Source organism: Protomyctophum bolini (genome assembly GCF_963924005.1).
Source record: "Protomyctophum bolini genome assembly, chromosome: 20".
NCBI classification, from domain to species: Eukaryota; Metazoa; Chordata; class Actinopteri; order Myctophiformes; family Myctophidae; genus Protomyctophum; species Protomyctophum bolini.
In genome coordinates, this window is record NC_137881.1 from 10178244 (window position 1) to 10198479 (window position 20236).

The following is a 20236-nucleotide window of genomic DNA, read 5'->3' on the forward strand; positions in this document are numbered from 1 at the left end:
TATAGATTGCATGTATATAACGCAGATTGTTTGAGTGGTGCAATCACTCCAAGGAACAGCAATGTCCGTGTGTCCGTGTTCACCTATGTGTTGGTTAATGAGCTCCAGTATATGACTATGAGTACCAGTAGGGGAGCTGTTGTGCCAGAAACAGAGAGAGGTTTTATTTGTTTAGATCAAGTTATTTCTGGGTGTACTCCTCTTTGGAAGTCCTAGGATCACTCACAGGTTGGGGAAGATCGCTCTCTAGTCTCTATCGAAACAATGAAGACACCTATACATGTGAAAACACGTCCATAGCAGTCAGTCAATGAGTTCAAGAGTGGAGAAAGATATATTATTGATTGATTATTGATATGAAAAAATATTCATTCCACACTGGGCACTGGCCTGGGAAGAATCATTTTCTTTTGCACTTTGTTGTTACTGGAGTGGGGTTTTGACTGCAACCAGAATTGAACCATGCCTTAGATGGATGATTCCTAATGCTGCACAGCCTTTTTCTCTGTTCTCCTTCTTTTCACTTTCTCCGCCACGGGCCAGTGTAATAACTGGATGGGGCCGCATTACAAATCCTGAACCTATGTACCTATGCAGAGCTCCATAGTCCATACTTGGCGTGTGGGTAGATTTAAGCAGATCTTCAAGTGATGCTGTGGTCAGAATTAGTGTTGGACATGTGACATTACAATACCTCTGTAAACCGTGTTTCCATCCAAAATATAATTATTGTTTAATTTATCCAAACTAACCTGATATAAAATAGATCCCCGAACGGTGCAAGACCTCTGGATCTGGTGCCAATCCAGATTTGTGAGAGTCCTAGTAGACCACCGGTTATCGATATTTTGACTTAAAATATAGATTTGATTAAAGTTTCTATTGCAAAACATTTAATTAGAACGTATTCATCCACGTAAGCCCTATTGAAAATGGCTCAAAAATAGAAGCTCTAAGATTAAATGATGTCCGACACATCGGGCGAATACATGGAAAAACATCCATTCACTGAATGCTGTCTTCTCTATACAGTGATGGGAAGCTAAAGGAAGCGGACCAGATCTTGGCTATAAACGGCCAGCCCCTGGACCAGACGGTGACCCACCAGCAGGCCATCGGCATCCTGCAGAAGGCCTCGGAGAGGGTAGACCTCACGGTGGCCAGGGGACCCATACCCCAACTGGCCACCCCTGTGGTATCGCGCACCCCCTCTGCTGCCAGCACCCTGTCTGCAAACTCCAGCGCCGTAAGAAGAACGCATACCTATCTCTCTCTCCGTGGCAATTTAGCCCATTAACACATTTTGTACATAACACGTCCTGAAACGTCATAAGGATTGGAACCGAGAGGTGCCTTAGACGTCTGTGGACGTCCTAGCGACGTCCAAACGACGCGGGGCGAGATAATAATATTCAGAATAATTACTTCTTTTTTTTTTGGCATTTCGCTTTTCGCTTGCCGTATGCTAACGCTCTGTGAAACTATTAGCTTGTCATTGACTCCCATGTTAGCGCGGCGGAAAGAATGACTCGTATCTCCTCATCCAGGGCGCTCTCCGTGGTGATGAATGGATCGATATGCTGGCGCTGCGTTTCTGCTCCTCATCCGTCTCTCCCGCAAAATATGAACTCTTTTTGTAGCGTATATAAATATATTAAGATGATCGGAGATTGTGATGGCACTTTGTCAGTCAACTTTTTTAAGAAAGTATTTCCGGTTCATGGCTTTCAAAATGGAAGCGATCACTACTCTGGCGATTACTCCGGCGCAAGCAACGCCTTTATTTTGATGCAGTTCCGGTACTAAATGTGTTAAGAACCTGAGGGCCGATTCCACAAATGCCTTCTAAATCAATAGAGTTTAATCGTTCAATTGTCCTCTGGGGGTGCCTGTTGAACTTTGTGTTATTCTTTTTTAAATCACTTTAAAATAAATCTGTGACTACTTAAAAGGTAAGGACAAACGGAAAATCGCTGGCACTGGGTGAATTAAATAAATATTTACTCTGGCAGTGAATTACATAATGGGTTAATGTGGCTAAACCCAAGAATGCACGCACAGTCGGACACGCACAGTCGCGCGCCACACACACGCACACACACAGAGGGGCACGGAAGCATGCATGCACAGCAGTTTTTGTGTACCTTCTGGGGCCACAAATGGTAATGGTCACACATGCTCGATATAACATATGCCACATTAAACACTGAGGCTTGTGTTTGTGTGCATAATATGCACACACCTACACACACTCAGGTGCTATTCCCCGGGGTGGCATCTCTGTGGTGTTGCGCTCCAGTGAGGGGAAAATGCACACGCTTGCATGCATGTATGTAGGACCCCACGCCTCAGATGATTACAAGTGCAGCAGAGATCCGTCCCTGACCTGCATTTAGATTCAAACACATCCTTCACTGATACCGGATGAATGACTGCTGCTATTGGGGCGAAATGTTATATGTTCATCAAAGAACCTGCTGACTGCATGGAAGATGCAGCCAAAGCCCTCGCACTGCTCCTCGCTAATAAGGTTATTAAAACCTGAGTAGTGAGGCGGAAAAGGACTTCCCACATTTATACCGTATACAACAAATGTATTAAATGTTACCTTGTATAGCACTTTTTTTAAACAAGGCTACAAATTGCTTTACAAAAACAGGATAAAAAAAGGATGGCACCGTTATCATGAAAGAGATTATAATTGTATAAAAAGATAAACAAGCCAAAGGCATACAGAACTATAAAAAGGCCTTGACATTGAGCCTTAGAGGTCTGCAGGCAGGCCGTTCCTGTCAATAATGAGGCGAGTTTTAGGAACAAACAAAAGCAGGTCATATCTGAGGATCTCAGACTCCTCAGGATGGTTCATACGGGAGCAGCATATTGATAAGGTAACTAGGAGCCTGGCCTCAAAAGGCTTTCAAATTCATCTGTAAAATTGTGAATCAAATTCCGAAACTCACAGGCAACCGGTCAAAAGAAACAAAGATGGGTTTAATATGGTTGCATTTCTTAGCTGGTTAACTACTGTGTTAACCAGCTAAGAAATGCAGGTTAGTGGCTGTCAGCATGACATTCTCTATGTCAGCAAATTATAAGAAAGGCTGCTTCTCAGCTGCAGGACGCATGATTGTGCAACCCTTGTCATTTGTGCCATCGTGTCACATTGTAATTTCCCATTTATCACCAATTATTAGTACCAAGAAAGAGTCCCCCTCCTAGCCATCGACTCAAAGAGACTAGAGATCTAGCCTGGGCACCATTTCATTTCGGTATATGATCCGGGCGGGAGCGGATGATATCGTTACGTCATGTTGTAGTATTGTTTTGTAGTCGACAGGCAGGAACAACAAACCCGAACTTCCTTTTCCCTCAAACCGATTTTTCTCAATAAAAGCTGTGTTTGTTGTTCCTGCCTGTCGACTACAAAACAATACAAACATGACGTGACGATATCATCCGCTCCCGAGCGGATCATATACCGAAATGAAACGGAGACCAGGCTTTCCTCCGAGGTGGTGGAAAGCCTGGTGGGCGAGGTTACTTCATATCCAAGCTCAAAAGTATCATCACACAAATGATTCCATTCTTTTACAATGTGAACTTGGTGTTACACCTGAAGCAACATTGAAATATTTAGATGTATTGCTTTGTCTGTCTTTCATGTGAACCCAGTGGCAGCATGTGGAGACCATTGAACTGGTCAACGACGGCACCGGGCTGGGCTTCGGCATCGTGGGTGGAAAGACCACTGGGGTTATCGTCAAGACCATCCTTCCTGGAGGCATCGCTGATCAGGTACCTAGATGGCCGCATATATGTCCTGTCAGTTCAGCCTTGCCAGGAAAATTACCGAGTAGGAAAACATCGGAAAATTATGCTGAACTCAATTGACAAAAATAAATAAAGAAAGAAAATGGATTGTTCATTCAGGCCTCATGGTGCTGCATTTGGTGACAATAATCTAAGCTGGCTAAGTGCCTTTCACTTAAGGGTAACTTTGCTTTAAATGGGATGCATATTTAATACAACATTGCTAAAATAGCTTAGGGTGCAATGAAGAAGAAGACATTGTGATTTGAATACGCCAGTGGCCCCTCCCTAGGCAAGAAATTATCACCCACGCAGAATGTAATAGGACTATGTATTATATGAGTAGCGTGTATTACCCGGTGAGACGTATGCCTGATTTACACATGTTTGCATGCTGTGTCACGCACTGAAAATAGTAGATCTGCAAGCTCACAATGTGCTGTGCTGTGCTCATGTGCTGCGTGCTTGTAGATCTGCAAAAAGCGTACAAAAAGTGTAAATCAGGTGTTACACACCAAACTCTGACTCCCTACGTGAGGCAACCTAATTGTTTGCACGTTTGCCCGTGACAAAGTTACAATATTACAAGGGGTTTGATTGGCTTATACTTAAAAGGCTTCAAACTGGTCCGTTTTATTTGGCCTACTGTAGCTGTAACTGTAACGCGGTTTGTTCTGCTCCAGGACGGCCGCCTGCACAGCGGCGACCACATCCTGAGGATCGGCGACACGGACCTGTACGGCATGGGCAGTGACCAGGTGGCACAGGTCCTCAGACAGTGTGGCAACAGGGTGAGGCTGGTCGTCACCAGGGGTCCCGCGGACGAGGGGGTCTCCGCCACCGTCGTTTCATCCTCCGTGCTGCCCACGGTCAGCGAACAACAGGTGGGCACATAGACGGTCTCGTTGTGAGCACATGAGCACATAGATGTGCCTTCGATAGCGAGAGCGAGTGACCTCGCAACGTGGCTAATGCCTCCCCCCATATACAGTATATATTGAGTTCAATGGACAGGTGGCGCGATCTTGTGAGGTTTGTCGCTGTTACTTTCATTGGTGTGACATCAGTATTCTCTTTCTGTATCCACCTTATTCTTGGCGCCCTTGCCCTTTTCCGCTGCTTCATTCTAAAATGGCGCTTCCCGTCTTTTTCCAGTGATCTCCACGTAACTCAGAGACGGACGTCACATAAGTTATACTTATGTCTGAATTGTATTGGACATGAAGTTCCGTCTTCCATTTCCTTGCCTTGTGTTGTCAGGTGTAGAATGAAGGGAGACTTAGAATATATAGTGGGTTACGTCGTCAGCTGTTCGTCAGCCTTTGGAGAGCACTGACAGCACTAAATGTTGGCAAACAACAATTTTGTGGCAACAATCTGGGCACCATTTCCATCCAAATGCATCGCAGTGACTCATATACCCTGTCATCCTCGCTCACAGCAGCTACATTTTGTCTGTGTCTCACACGATCAGCGTGCACATTAATCATAGTGTTTGAAGATAATAGAAAGTATTAGAGGGTTGAACGCTGGTGGCCATTTGTAGGATTTAGGGAACTCAACATGCAGGCTTATCTTTGTGGCACCATTCTCTTAGTCACACATTCCTGCTGCTTAGTTGGCAGTGGGTGGTGGCTTGATGTTTGCTCAGCTATCCTTTATAGGGGATGATGGGACCATATAAAAATGTCATGTCACGATTATCGTGGCCAAAATAATTGCGATTAATTGCGATAATCAAAACATGCGTAAAACTTGAAAACGCCACTTTTGTTAACCACTTTGAATCCCGGCATCCATATTGTGGATTTTACGGGGAGGAGACCACGTGGCAGACCAAGGACCAGATGAGAGGATTATATCTCCAAACTGGCCTGGGAACGCCTCGGAAGTTACTAATGTTGCTCCAGAAAGGAAAATCTGGAAATCTCACATGGAACTGTTACCTCCGTGACCCGATTACGGATAAGCGTTTGAAGATGGATGGATGGAGATCGAGTGTGGACGGAAAAGTCCATAGCCAACTCGGGTCCAGTGTATAATGAAGGACAATCTTTTTTTTGGGGGCGATAAACGTTAACGACTTACCACAATCCCATCCCTACTTGCAGCCATAGGCTTATCTTTTTGGCACCGTTCTTTTTTTAGTCACACCGTGTTCCTGTGGCTTGGCAGTGGCCTGACGTTGGCTCACCTTACCTGTATCACTGTTTCTACAGAGCTATGAGGAGGAAGAAGACGCCGAGGCCTTTGAAGTGAGGCTCGCCAAGAACGCCCAGGGGCTGGGGATCACCATCGCAGGCTATGTGGGAGACAAAAATTCAGGTGAGAGTCGCTATATTTTGTCTTTAATAACAATTTGGCAAATAGTTGTGTGTAAGCACCTGCCATGTGGTTATTCACTGGTGTCGTTATTTCACAATCGAGAGTTATTCAGTATAACCTCCATTTCTGGGTGGAAAAATAATCAATCCAACTAGATTCAATAAAATTAAATGTCATGAGCCTTTGCATAAGAAATTGGGCCTCAGCATTAATTATCACCGTTCTGCAGCGGCATATCAAACGTGATTCATGTATTGCCCAGTGTAATTTTTTACGATAGCCAACCACTATGGTGACACTTCCTTCTCTCTTCCATGGATGTCAGCGATATCTCCTATAACCCATTTTGGGCGGGGAAGGTGTTTCAAGCATTATGTTATGCTTTAGCTATTTAAAAATAGCAGCTCTACAAGCATAGCGCGGCTTGTAGGTCTGCTATTCTGGGGGGGGGGGGGGGGTCCCTGGAACAACATATTTCCAGATGGCGGTCGATGGCCAAATACAGATAATTCTGAGGGTCCTTGACAGAAAAAAGGTTGAGCACCAATGACATAGAAACATGAGGCTTTTTTAGAAAACTGTTAGGATTTAGAAGCCATTTTTCGAATCGGCCTCAGGTCTAAATGGGTTAATAGATATACCTTTATTTTTTTCCACTTCTCAGAGCCCTCCGGCATCTTTGTTAAGAGCATAACTAAAGACAGTGCTGTTGAGCAGGACGGCCGAATCCACGTGGGAGACCAGATCATAGCTGTAAGTACTTCTCTTCTACTCCATTTAATTAAAACTTCTCTTCATTTACTGGCATGAGGTAAATTGCTCAATCTGATACTTTATCCCATTTATATTAGAGATTAAATGTATTAATTTAGACAACGGGGGTGGATTATATAAGAGACTGATCGTTATACTCTTAGGCACTTGGGGATAAAGTCTTAAACTTCACTACTGCAAGTCTGCAACACATCTGTGAGGAAGTTAAACTCTTACGTGTTGTGCCAGAGTTAACTTGACTTGACTTCTGTCTCGAGTTTGACTTAAAGCGCAACTAAATATTTATGCTGCGTTTTCAAAAAATTCTTGCAAAGTCTTAATTTTACCTAGGGGATTACCAAAAGTCTGTGTTCTACAAATCATCACGCAGTGAAATTACATTGGTAATGTGTTGCAGGAATGGAACTTAAAAAACACTTAATGGACTGTTAACGAAGTCTGAATTATTCAAATGCTGGAGGCTTATTGCTCTCCAGAATTATTTAAATAAACAAGTGGCTGCCAAAGGAGATTGGGGGGATACACATGCACGGTGCACCCTTCCACCCTTCCATGTTAATTACCATTGAGATCAAACCAATTTCACTTATATGCTAATCGTGTGTATTTGTTGACTGTCAATTCAGTGCTTTGACTCCGTCACTCTAATCCCTATGGCATTGGTTCTCAAACTTTGTCATGTCAAGGAACCCCCCCAAATTAATGTATTTGACCGCATACTCTCATCTGAAAAGATTTTTGTACGAGGGACCCGCATACAAGATTTCTGTTGTTAAAATGTAAAACATTAATACCGGTAATAACAATAATAATAATAATATATCATTCAAAATATTGTTTCTGGGGAACAGAGGTCCTTGAGGGGGTACGTATATATATATATATATTATATATATATACGGACATGACAGAAAAATAATTAAACACTGCCCCATATATGCACACGGTTTGCTGCCCCCTGCAGGTGGACGGTGTGAACATCCAGGGCTACACCAACCAGCAGGCGGTGGAGGTTCTGCGACACACGGGGCAGACGGTCCACCTCAAGCTGGTTCGCAGAGGCTTCCAGCCGGAGGAGGTCCCTCCTCCGCTGGCCCCCAGCGACACCACCGGCCTCCCCGCCTACACCACCAGCACCACCCTCCCCAGTGCCACCAGCCTCCCCGCCTACACCACCACCATCATCCCCACCGCCACCACCGTCGTCGTCCTCAGGGAATTGGAGAGGACTGGCAGCCAAGGTTATTATAGTTTCACGTTTTTCATTTGTTTGTTTGGTTTATTAAGCGCTAGCCACTTCTACATCTGTGTGTGTGTGTGAGTGTGACTGAGTATGGCATAAACAGCTGCAACTAATTACACTAATTTAAGAGAGAGGGAGAGAGACAGCAGCAGCCTGTCTGGTCCTTGGTCAACAGTATTTGGGGTGTGAGGCATTGCTTACTTTCTCTTAGTTGTAGTTGTAAAGTCTACACTGCGGGCAGTGGGAAGAGTGCTCAAGGTAGTGAGGACGAGTCCCAAAATGTAGGCCACTGTCCTTGTTTAATCACTGATCTGTCAAGAGCACTATTACCTGATGCAGGAATTTTGACCTCTAAATTCAATCTACACTTTACACAGTTTGAGCATTTAGCAGAGGAGGCCACAGGAGGCCCTGACTGAGATCCATTGCAGAGATAACTTGGATTAACTCCCATGTCCCATCAATGTAGCAAAGACTGCCTTACTGAATGAAGTCTTGCACGCTGTCTGCACTGTGAAGACATGAGTCATGCTGTGTTGTGGGGTAGCTGTGGAAAGCCCTGAAGCCATACATACATAGTGATCTGTCTGTCTGTGTCCGTTTGTCTGTCTGTCTCTGTCTCTGTCTCTGTCTCTGTCTCTGTCTCTCTCTCTCTCTCTCTCTCCCCAATATTTTGCTGTAAAGCTGGCAAATGCATTAGTGCACTATTAGTGGCTTTACTCTTTCTGTATTGCTCATCTCTCTTACTGTGATTTTATAGAGCACATTGTGAAATATTTTGCTGTAAAACTGCATTAGTGCCCTACTGGCTACTAGTGGCTGCATCCATTCAGCAACTAGTCTGTCTGTCTGGCTGCTTGCTTGCCTCTCTTTTTTGGGGGGGGCTGGGTACCCCACAATTACAGCGAAATGCACCACCCACCCTCAGGACGGCCCTGAAATGTTGTCTAGCCCGGGGACCCTTGCGAAGATAAATCCGGCCCTGCTTGTAGTAGTGGGCTGACATCCAAGTTTTCTTTTTTTTTAAACTTTTGCCTAGCTAAGCCATGACAATAAAGGCTTTTTAAAACTCAACTGAGCGGAGTGGCCTTTTTTCACCCTTGAACCACCCGACAGAGACAATATTAAATTCACTAACTGTCATGGGGATTCCATATCCGCTTCGACATTAGTTAACACCGTGACTTCAATCCTTCACATGTGGGCAGGGACCTATTTACTCGCTCTTCCCCCTAAAAAACCACACGCACCGCAGCTCTATAGATAGAAAGCAGAGCCCTCCGCCCTGATGGGGGAGACCTTGAACTAGATGAGGTCTGTAATTGAGTCCGTAGTAAACATCAACACACAATGCAGCGACGCTGCAGGGAAACTCATCATAACGCACTCTGGAGTCAGTGGCAGTCGGGACGGGAGCGCGCTCTACAGTTCAGAGCTTGGCGAAAGGATTACGTCTTTATGTACTAGCTATGATGGATATGCTACACTATACATGTATGTACATGCCCATGGGCACTAGCCTGTAATGTCGGGTCTTTGAGCTTTTTGCATAGTCATTTTACTCTCTGGAGTCCGTTAAAGTTAACGCTGACGATTTTACTGCATGATGGACAGTAACTGAGTACACTTACTTGAGTACTGTAGGCTACTTAATACATTTATTTGGCATTATATATATATATATATATATATTGATATAGTTTTTTTTGCAAACTGATTACTTTCACTCTTCTACATTTTAAATAGAAATATTGTACCTTTGACTCCACTACATTTCTTGGAAGGCACTCTTGGCACAAAACGTACAAAAATATATAATGGATTACCCACTTGACCCCTAATACAAGCTGCCAAGGTCACTATTTTAGAACATTTCTGAACATTTCTGAAAATGTACCTCGTAACCAAATTGTACTATTATTATTTACTTTGAGTATTATGCTAATTGTCCACCCACTGCACATAGTTGTTTTCACATTGCATAATTCCGCCGTCAGTACGAACTTGTATCTCGTGTTTATTCCGCCGCGCCTCTCGCCATTCATCCCTTAAGCTATTTAGGCCTGACGTCGAAATAAAAGTCTTCTGAAAGAATGTATATTCAAAGATTTGTGCCGCATTTTCACAAATTTTCAAAAATAACAGACCTACAAGCTCGTGGCGCGCCACTAGGTTGGGGCGCTATGAGCTATTTTTCAATAGCTAAAGTATAACATAATGCTCATAGAACACACAAAAGGGGCTCCCGCCCAAAATGGCTTAACGGGGCTTTCATCCACTGCTTACAGATGAGAAGCCAATCCATTCCCAGAGCGACGTATCCGCTGTCACTCCAGCCAAGGATCAGCCAGCGGAGGACAGAGACGGTAGGCGGCTGACATCCCGTACTGAGCACACACTGACATGATGATGACATAATGGAGACCGCTCCGCCAGGATGCAGGCTATTACGGCAGCACACTGAGCCCCCCATAATTATATAAAGTACTGAAAACGGTGCCGGGCCAAGGTTTCCCTGTTAGCGCCATGATTGCAAAATGTCGGGTGGAAACACCTTGTATGTACAAAACATACTTTTCTTACCTGCTTTTTACTTGTGTAAACTGTGTTTACAGAGTGCTGTGTTCCTGTGTATACCAATGGGTTCCTGTGTAGTTACTATTTAGTCACAACTTGCAACATTAGTTTTTTTAATGGACAGATACGAGGTTTCTGCTCGACAGCAGCGACGAGCTGGCAATGACATTTTCATTGACGCGAGGATCGCTTCCTCACTCTATCTTAAGCACCTTGCAGAGAGTTAGAGGGTATAGTTAAGTCGCACTGCCTGGTGTGAATTGCATAGATCTGCATTCCCCGCTGTTGTTGTTTTTGTTGCCTTTAAGCCGCTGCCATATATCATCTTTTTTCAAGGGATCAAGCTAACGGCGTTTGAAGAGCAGGAGCTAATGAACAAGTGGATGGGGATTCTGGGGCCTAGCAATGAAGTCGTAGTAAGTGTTTTGTTTTTGTTTTTCAAAAGCCGAGCTTCTCTTTTCAACACAGACTCCCTCACCGCCAGTACTTAGTGCACCCTCATGGGTCCCTTTTTTTAACACTCGCTCGAGTGTTTGTTGGTTTAACACGGGTAAACATATGTGTGGCATGACGGCTGAGTACATGCCACAACAAAGGAACACGATGGCACAAAAGTGTCTCTCTCCAATGACCAACAATGCATTCAAGAGGCGGTTATAATAATACATAGTAATGACAGTGATGCTTCATAGGCTAACCACATGAGTCTGACATGGTCGTACGACACAAACAGCAGATCTGCAAGCTCACAATGCGTTGCAATTTACGACACGCTGCAAGCGAGTAGATCTGCTATTTTTCCAGCACCATACCGGTGTACGATGTGTAGTAATTAAGCATATAGAAGCCTCAGCTATTTTGGAGAACTTTCACCTATTTCACTTGCCAAAAATAGGGACACCAAGGTTAATGTGGCTAAACTCACCTAGCAACCTTTTTGACTTACGGTTATATGTTGCCATGAACTGGTGGAAAGTGGTTGTACTTGACATACTTTTACTTTACTAGTGTTTCCATGTTTCAGTACTTTATACAGTACTTCTACTCCACTCCATGTATTAGACATCCTTGGTTGCATGGTACTTTAGATTACCGGTATTCATAAAAAACATACATTAACCACTTTTTCTCAAAGTGTTTTTGTTCTCAAAACATTTTGAACACCATTTCTTTCCATTCACCGTGGTGCTTTCTTTCCATCTCCACCAGGTGGCCCAGGTGGAGAAGTTCAGCGAGAGCAGCGGTCTGGGCATCAGTCTGGAGGCTAACAGCGGCCACCACTACATCCGCTCTGTCCTGCCAGAGGGGCCGCTGGGCCGCTGCGGAAAGCTCTTCAGTGGAGACGAACTGCTGGAGGTAGAGAGGCCCTAAAAATAATTTAACCCCATGACCTGAATATTTCAGACGGGTCATTAATATTCACCGTTTTTTTTAAGGATGCATTTCTAACCCACTTTACAAATGCCTTCTAAACCACTAGTTCTCCCACTTTCAAGATGTGAAGTGAGGGGCGCTCTTAGGTGATGTAATGATGTAAAAACAAACGGTGTCAAAACAAACATTAATTTCTCTTTATTGTTAATGGGATTTAATATTTGTGTTGGTGACTAAACAAACATAAAGTTCTCTTCAATGTCAATGGCGTTTTTAAAACAAACATTGACCTAAACGCAAACATTAAACCTGTATATAGGAGGGGAAGAAAGAAAAAAAGATGAAGACCTTACATGTCAAAACATTGTACACTGAATTAATAAAGTTATATTGGGAGGGGAATATCTTAGACAAGTGTGCATATTCTTTTCTCATCCCTAACCCATATCTCCCATGCCCAGGTGAACGGCATCTCCCTGATAGGCGAGTCCCACAAGGCAGTGGTCAGCATCTTGAAGGAGCTCCCACTGCGGGTGCACATGGCATGCTGCAGGCCCGCCCCTCTGCAGCAGACTGACATGGATGCCAGCGAACCAGGAACTCTGGCGTTTCCCTTAACGTCTCAAGTAAAGGTACAGTATTCAAGTGGAGGACCCCCCCCCCCCCCAAATTGATGTGTATTGTAACAGTTTAGTTTAGTAAAAAAATAGCAAGCTCGCAGTGCGGCAGAAAGGTCCCCATTTTTGGGTCGCCGACTCCTTTTCATGGGTTACGAGTACATATCCCCCTTTTTCTCACGTTGCTTATATATTTTTATTATTTCGAAACGGGTAAAGTTTGTGAAAAAAGCAGATCTACAAGCTCACAATGTGTCCCTATGTGACACATTTCACTATTTCAGATTTCGGAAGTAGGACTAGGACTTTGAAGTGATTATATGTTTTGGAGTGTCGCGGGTTTACTATCAGTTTATCTATTGGGTCTGGAGCTAAAAGGTTTGGGAATGCCCTTGTGCAAGTATAATTTGCGCTGACAGACAAAAAATGTAAAGAACATACAATTTAATCAATAAATCACATTATAATAAACTAATGAAGTTATGGAAATGGCTTTCAGAAATTATTTTTGGTGCATGACTGAGCTTTAAAAAAATAATAACCTCATATGGGAACCAAAACAGTGCATTGCGGTGCTGATATCATCACTTTCATTCTATGGTCCATTAGCATGCAGAGCTATGTATTCACTATTCAGTATGTATGCCAGGACTGCCATTGCTCACGCAGCATTGCAGCAGATAGGAAAGCCTCTCCTCCACGTGCACTAATAATGCAATCATAAAATTAAAAGATCACACCCAGGTGAAGTGAGGGGCGCTCTTATCATCGTACATTATCATACATTTGGGTTTACACTAATTAGTGTAAAGAAATTACGTCATTTGACTATGACGTAAAATGTACACTATGGCGTAAAATTCTCCATTCATTGTCAATGGGAATTTAATGTTTGTGTAGGACAAAGTTTGTGGGCACACACTAAAAGCTGGACATACTGTAGGAGGGGCTAGAACCCCTCAAAAATAAATTCAACATACTGTATAACTTTCCCTTTATATCAGTGGTCAACTTTCTCATGTCAAGGACCCCGACATGTTTCTGTTGTTGCAATGTTTCAAATTGAATATTGAATTTTTGAGGGCTGCTATACCATCCTATGCCCAGCTTTGCATGTGTGTGTGTGTGTGCATGTGAATTTTAGTGATGATTTGATTGGCTGATTACCCCATGGCGATGATTTGATTGGCTGAGCAAAGTACATATTGAGGATAAAAAGTGAGGCAAGATTTGCCAATAGTCTCTCACTTGAGTCACTTCACACATATTTATTTATATATTCAAGATTTCTTCGAAAATAGCTTATCTAAAAGATCACGGTGCGTTTGGCGACGCATGGTGATCTTGTAGAGGTGGTTTACGCTGACTGTGACGCTATATTAAATGATTTTGGAACCCCCTCAAGGAACCTTTTGAGAATCAGTGAACTAGAGAACATTATTGGTGAGAAATATTTTCAGGGCTCATAACCCATGAACTCTCCAATAACCTATTCTGGACGGGAACCCCTTTTGGTGTTTTAAGCATTAGATTATACTTTAGCTATTGAAAAATAGCAGATCTACAAGCTACGAGCTTGTAGGTCGTGAAAATGAGGTGCAAATCTGAGTGAATGTTTTTAACTCAAATCTTTGCTTCTGGGGGGTGCCTGGAACAACATATTTTCAGATTGGGGTCCGCAGCCAAATACAGATAATTCTGGGGGTCTTTGTCATCAAAAAAGTTGAGCACTACTGACATAGAAAAATAGGTTTTTCAGCAAACTGTCATCTTATAGAATCGAGCTCGGGTCTAAATGGGTTAACCAAGCCATAGCTGTCCACTGCTCCACTGGTTTTCTAGATTGCCAATGACAAAGGATTAAGATTCAGGGATAAGCGTGAAGCGGCCCACGGCGCAGTATATCAACAATCCACGCAGTAATTCCTCGACAGCAGTGGGCCAGTGGCCGACAACGTGGGGACTTCAAAAGGAAGGGCGGTTTTCATCTGTGCAGCTTTAGCTGTGATAACATATCCCAGGCCCCACAACCAATCCCAAAAGATCCCTTTCATGTCCTGACAGAAACTTATATGAAATGGAACTAGAAGGGGGTAGCAGCAGGCCTATATGGGTTGGGGAGTAAAAAAGAAAGCCATGTACGAGCAGCAGCTGAGACTTTTTGGGGGGTTTTATTCTTGCAGGACAAAACAGACGGCGGGTTCTTGGCTCCCAGAGACACGGAGGTGCAGGTGGCGGAGTTGTCTGGACGGGATAATGTGAGCGAGGAGGCGCTCGGAGCTCCACTGGCCATGTGGGAGTCTGAGGTGCAGAACATTGAGCTGGAGAAGGGAGAGGGAGGACTGGGATTCAGCATTCTGGATTATCAGGTGGGGGATTCTGACTGCAGGACAACCTTGTTTCTACAGTATGTATAAAAATAACCTTGTAGTTGTTATTCACAAGCTGTTGTTAATACGTTTTATTGGTTAAATATTTATACATCTCACAGACGCACCTAAACACTTTCAAATTCAGAAAGTGGCACAGGTACGAGGTTTTGTACTCGACACAGATACTTTATTAAGCTTTATATCTAAGGAAGCCCTCTCCCTGCGTATTCATTGTTATTCTGACTGGCACACTGCTTTTGCATTCTTAACATGAACTTCACAAGTCCATTTGTACACCCTTTTTGGAACCCAACCAGGAACCCCAAGCACCAGCACCCCACTTTGAGGACTCCTATTGTATATTCACACCACGGTTGTCAAGTTGGAAATTGGAAAACGGCATTAACTTAACAACCTCTGACCAATTGTTTTACTGAGATACACAGCTAAAACCAAACTCCTTTTCACTGGTTGCATCAGGTTGTCATTTGTTTTTCCTCTTCTGTTTTCCTCCAAATTGTTCCTCGCTAACCTGCGGCTGCCTTTTGGCTCCGCCTCAGGACCCGACGGACCCTGCTAAGACGGTGATTGTGATCCGCTCTCTGGTTCCCAACGGCGTGGCGGAGCAGGACGGCAGGCTGCTGCCCGGAGACCGGCTCATGTTCGTCAACAGCCACGACCTGGAGGACGCCAGCCTGGAGGACGCGGTCCAGGCCCTGAAAGGGGCCAAGCTCGGCGCCGTCCGGATAGGAGTGGCCAAGCCGTTGCCTGTAAGCGAAATCCAACCTGCTTTTTTATTTATTTATCTGCTCTACTTGTTGTTTTGTGTTTCTTTTGCTGTGTGCACTGACTGGGGTAAGTGTTTGTTTACCATTGCGGTGGAAACCATGTAAAAGAAAAAAGGAAATTAGATAGTGAAAATGGCCTTGTGACACATTGTGATCCTGTAGATCTGCTATTTTCGCTACTTTTGCGCGACACTCCTGTATGATGAACTAGGGTATTCATTCATTCACGAAAGAAAATACTTAAAAAGTTTAAATATGGAGATACAAGGTTTCTGCACGACAGTGTTATGTCTTTATAATTGTATCTCAGTGGCTGTATGTGTGTTAGTGTTGTGAGGATAGGACTAAATGCAGGAGGCTGGAGAAGTCTTCATACATTTCTGACACGCATTCATTACTCATGGGAATGCAGTGGTTTAGCTGTTCGTTGAGTAGGTTGTTTATTTATCCTAGACTCATTTGCAGGTGCACTTTGAGCCCTCTCTTTTTACTATGCGGCCCAGTATCCAATAATGAGGGTTCACCTTACAGGTGGCTTGAATTTTTCATGCAGGGAAAGACGATATAGTCTCTGCATGATAAACCACTTCAAGAGCGGCGCTTTATAAAGGGCACAAGTGGCCTAAAATACCTCATGCCCTTTGTTTGATATTGCTCCATTATTGAATTTGGCCAAGAGCATGAACTCCTCACTCATTTAAAATGCACTGAAGCACCTGTCAAAATATTCGGTCTCTCAACATGTTTATTGCCTCAGGCATCTGTACTCTTTGCTTGTGGGATGTGTCTTCTTTTTCTGAGCCAGTGCACATAGTATTACACTAGGAACAGCAGAATTTAATTTTTTTCCTTCTCCTTATACTTATCTTGGGTTTGGTTTTTGACTCTCGCTGAACCTATGCTTGAGTCTCTTTGCCTCTGCTGCTGTGACACCTGAATCTCTCTCCGTGGATCAATAAAGGTTGATCTGATCTGATCTTTATTGGATCTGCCATTGGTTTGCACAGCGAGGCAGTCTGAGCTGCCAAGGTTAGCTGGATTACGAAGTTGTTAGGAAGCCACTGTGGAGTTATCAGCCCCTGAGGTGGAGTGCACTTTCAGGAGGTGTTTTGATGTATCATCCTCTCAAAATGGAGTAATCCTCCGAAACCAACTTTATTTTTTGCCCTTTCTCTCTCTCTTGCTCGTTTGTTTCTCTCCATCCCCCAGCCCTTCTGTCTTTCTCTCTGTCTGGGTTGCTTGCTGCAAAAACGTCAGGTTAGAAACGAGCAACAGTGAAAACACCGAAAAGAGCCTTACTGTTTGCAATTTACTCAAAATAACAGACACATCACTATTGCTAATTTTGATAATATAGAAGAGTGAGAAAATCAAGAGAAGAAAAAACATTCTCGGTAAAATCTCACCCAATTTAAAATAAATCCAATTACAGATGAAACTAAAGGAATTTCTCCACTTTCCTATAGGGAGTGCACGGAGCTTCCCGCGCTTCTCCGCACCCATACGATGACGCGCAGGAAAGGCCAGCGTCACGGAGAGCCACTCATTCATTTATGTTGGTTAAACACAGGGAGGAGGAAGGACTGACTGAGGCTGTCCTCTACCGAGCAGAGCCTGCGTTGGTTAGTTCTCAGTGGTTCTCAAACTCTAGCCACGACCCACTGATGGGCCGCACGCGTGCATATATAGAGGGCATGCACATGCATAAAGTGAGTGGCAAAGTGAGTTTAAAATCGTTTTAACTTTGTTTAATGCGTCGTCTGTTTGGATGTATGGGCTGTCAAGGCCAGCAAGTAGTTTTATGCCACTCAGTAGGCGTTACCGCCTAACTTCACGGGTATGATGTTGATGTCACACGCATACCCTCTATTGCAAGTGGGCCCCCAAATGAATGGCAAAACATCCTATACTGAGATTGTAATGATTGATACTGTAACATTAATAATATGTGAATTCATGTAAAAGTCCAATCGATTGATTGTAAACATGCCGTTTAACATCTGTGGGTCGTGAACAAGAGAACTGAGAACCACTGGGTTGGTTAGCGTTGGTGAAGAGACCAATCAATCAAACTGGGCGGGGAAAAAACTAATTAAAAAACACATTCTTTGGAAAGAAACACCTCAATCATTAAATTTGTCTTATTGTCCTATTATTGTCTCATTTTCACCAAGAGGATTTAATTGTTTGTTTTTCTACTACTGCACTTGGCAAGGTTCGTTACAAATGTGAATAGCAATCTCAAACCTAAACCTTTTCTAAAGGGATTTTATGTCCCTCATGCACTAATAAAGAAATAGTCGATGCACTGTGATTAAGACAATTACAGAAAATTGGTTCTAACTTTAAGGTCTAGTAAACAATTTATACTCTTGGTGAAAATGTGGTGCAAGGGATGTTGAATGTAGGCCAAGAGAGGATTGGTTGCCCCTATCAACTTAATTTCTATAAATATAGTAATGATGCATTTTAAAGGCTTTAGCGAGTAGTTTATCAGTTCAGAATCAACGCCAACGCCTTTCCAGTTTAGGTGTGTCCTCCTGCTGTTCGCCATTAGTTGTTCCAACTCCATGGAAAGCTGACCAGTTGGATCTTTTGTACTGGAGGATTGCAAATACAAAGTCAATTTCAATTCTCTCTGCACTTTCAGCAGTCTCTTGGCCCTGTCCACTCCTCCTTCCCAAAAGCAACAACCTGCATGGTCTTATGTGACCAATCCTCTCTTAATTCATCATTACAGATATTACCCGTCCCCCGTCCCCCCCTCCGCCTAGAGAAGCATAACACTGCCGGTTTGCAGTTATCCGTGATTGGATAGCTTGCATTTGCATCCAACAGCAAAGGGGTCAATTGCCACCTAACCTTCCAGTCATTCATGCTTCCATGCCTTTCGACAGATTGACACCAATGAATCAGACCTGTCGGCTGACACGCTGCTGGAGCACCGCTACTCGGGGATGGAGGAGGACCACGACGGGACCTTCCAGACGTCCATGATCGCCCTGCACGGCAGCGCCTGTAGCGCCGATCTGGACTACCTGCTCTCTTCCACACCAAAGGTTGGTGCTTAGACATGTTTTGGGACATTTTTTAAGTGGTGCAAACCACTTCCTTAAGTGACTATGTGTGTGGGTAGCTGGCTGGGTATGTGTGAGCACGAAAACAGCATGGTTGTTTTTCACCACGTGTGTGCGCACACACAAACACATATTAACTGTATATATGGTGATTTCAGGTGTGCCAGTACAGTACATTACAGTAGAGAGTACAGTAGAGGGACCCCCACACGGTAACTGTCATTTCTCAACCGTTTGGGACGCGGGGCGGCTCGCCGGATTCGGGCCGGAACCCTGGGTGCATTCCTGTGGGTCTGGAACCACAGGAATGCCACCTTAAGCATTTTATTTCTTTCACAAATAGAGAATCTTTCACTCAATAGGAACTGCTCCCGTCAAACAACGTAATACTTCCTAAGGATAATATGAGCATCAAAGCATTATTTTAAAATACTTTATATATTAGCACGTGCATTCCATATATTCCATAGGGCTGGACCACACATGGACATATGACATCATCAACTTGCGACGGGAGCAATTCCTATTTATGAAAGAAATAAAATATTTAAGGTGTTTTAAATTTTAGTTATAGAGAGATATAGAAGTGTAATGTTTTAAAGCATATTTGTCTTAGTAGCCAGGGATCCGATGGACACAAGAAACGGAGAGGGCAGGGAATCAAACTCGGCATGTTGTGGTCAGGCTACTGTGTATTACTATTGGTGTGTTTAGAATCGAAAAGAAGAAGTCACTCGTGGCACACATTGGGGGGGTGGAGGGGGGGGGGGAAGTGAACTTTGCAACATCCCAGCAGCACATAATGATAAAAATGTGTTTACTTCTCGCAGGGGGGGGTCAAAAGGTCATGGGAAATACTACTGACTTGTGTTTAAAAGCAGCAACCATTACTGCCCTTTGACCTCTGGATAACGAGAATGCACTGCAGCAACGCTTTCCTATAATGAAATAGTATTCACTTGACATCTTTATTCCTGAACACAAACATGACATCACACACATTCTCAGCATCACAACTTCGCAGCTTCTTCCCTAAAGCCAACCACCGTCCAGCCCATCCACCACTAATTCACACTTTACCAGCTCCTACACCATCTCTAGTGGCTTTTTAGCCAAGCTGTTACATCGACACCTGCATTGCTTTGCTATTTATTATCTGTTACTGGACTCTTACCGCTGCTACTGTTACTTTAACGTTTTTATTCTTAACTGCCCTAGTAAGCCTGAGGATGTATGCTCTTCAATAAAGTATAGGGTTGCTATAAAACGTTGTGTT

The 20236-nt window shown here is 43.7% G+C and overlaps 1 protein-coding gene across 1 annotated transcript in view; it reads left to right on the forward strand.

Annotated features, from left to right (window-relative positions):
- The window catches only part of mpdz (multiple PDZ domain crumbs cell polarity complex component), an 80471-nt gene that overhangs the window by 9902 nt on the left and 50333 nt on the right, over nucleotides 1-20236 (forward strand). The window contains exons 6-18 of the mRNA XM_080792853.1: nucleotides 1033-1246; nucleotides 3676-3798; nucleotides 4497-4697; nucleotides 6033-6138; nucleotides 6803-6891; nucleotides 7877-8153; nucleotides 10444-10521; nucleotides 11069-11148; nucleotides 11942-12088; nucleotides 12568-12738; nucleotides 14907-15092; nucleotides 15656-15865; nucleotides 18781-18942. Of these exons, the coding sequence (XP_080648979.1) occupies nucleotides 1033-1246; nucleotides 3676-3798; nucleotides 4497-4697; nucleotides 6033-6138; nucleotides 6803-6891; nucleotides 7877-8153; nucleotides 10444-10521; nucleotides 11069-11148; nucleotides 11942-12088; nucleotides 12568-12738; nucleotides 14907-15092; nucleotides 15656-15865; nucleotides 18781-18942 (2044 nt within the window). The remainder of the gene's footprint in view (nucleotides 1-1032; nucleotides 1247-3675; nucleotides 3799-4496; nucleotides 4698-6032; nucleotides 6139-6802; nucleotides 6892-7876; nucleotides 8154-10443; nucleotides 10522-11068; nucleotides 11149-11941; nucleotides 12089-12567; nucleotides 12739-14906; nucleotides 15093-15655; nucleotides 15866-18780; nucleotides 18943-20236) is intronic.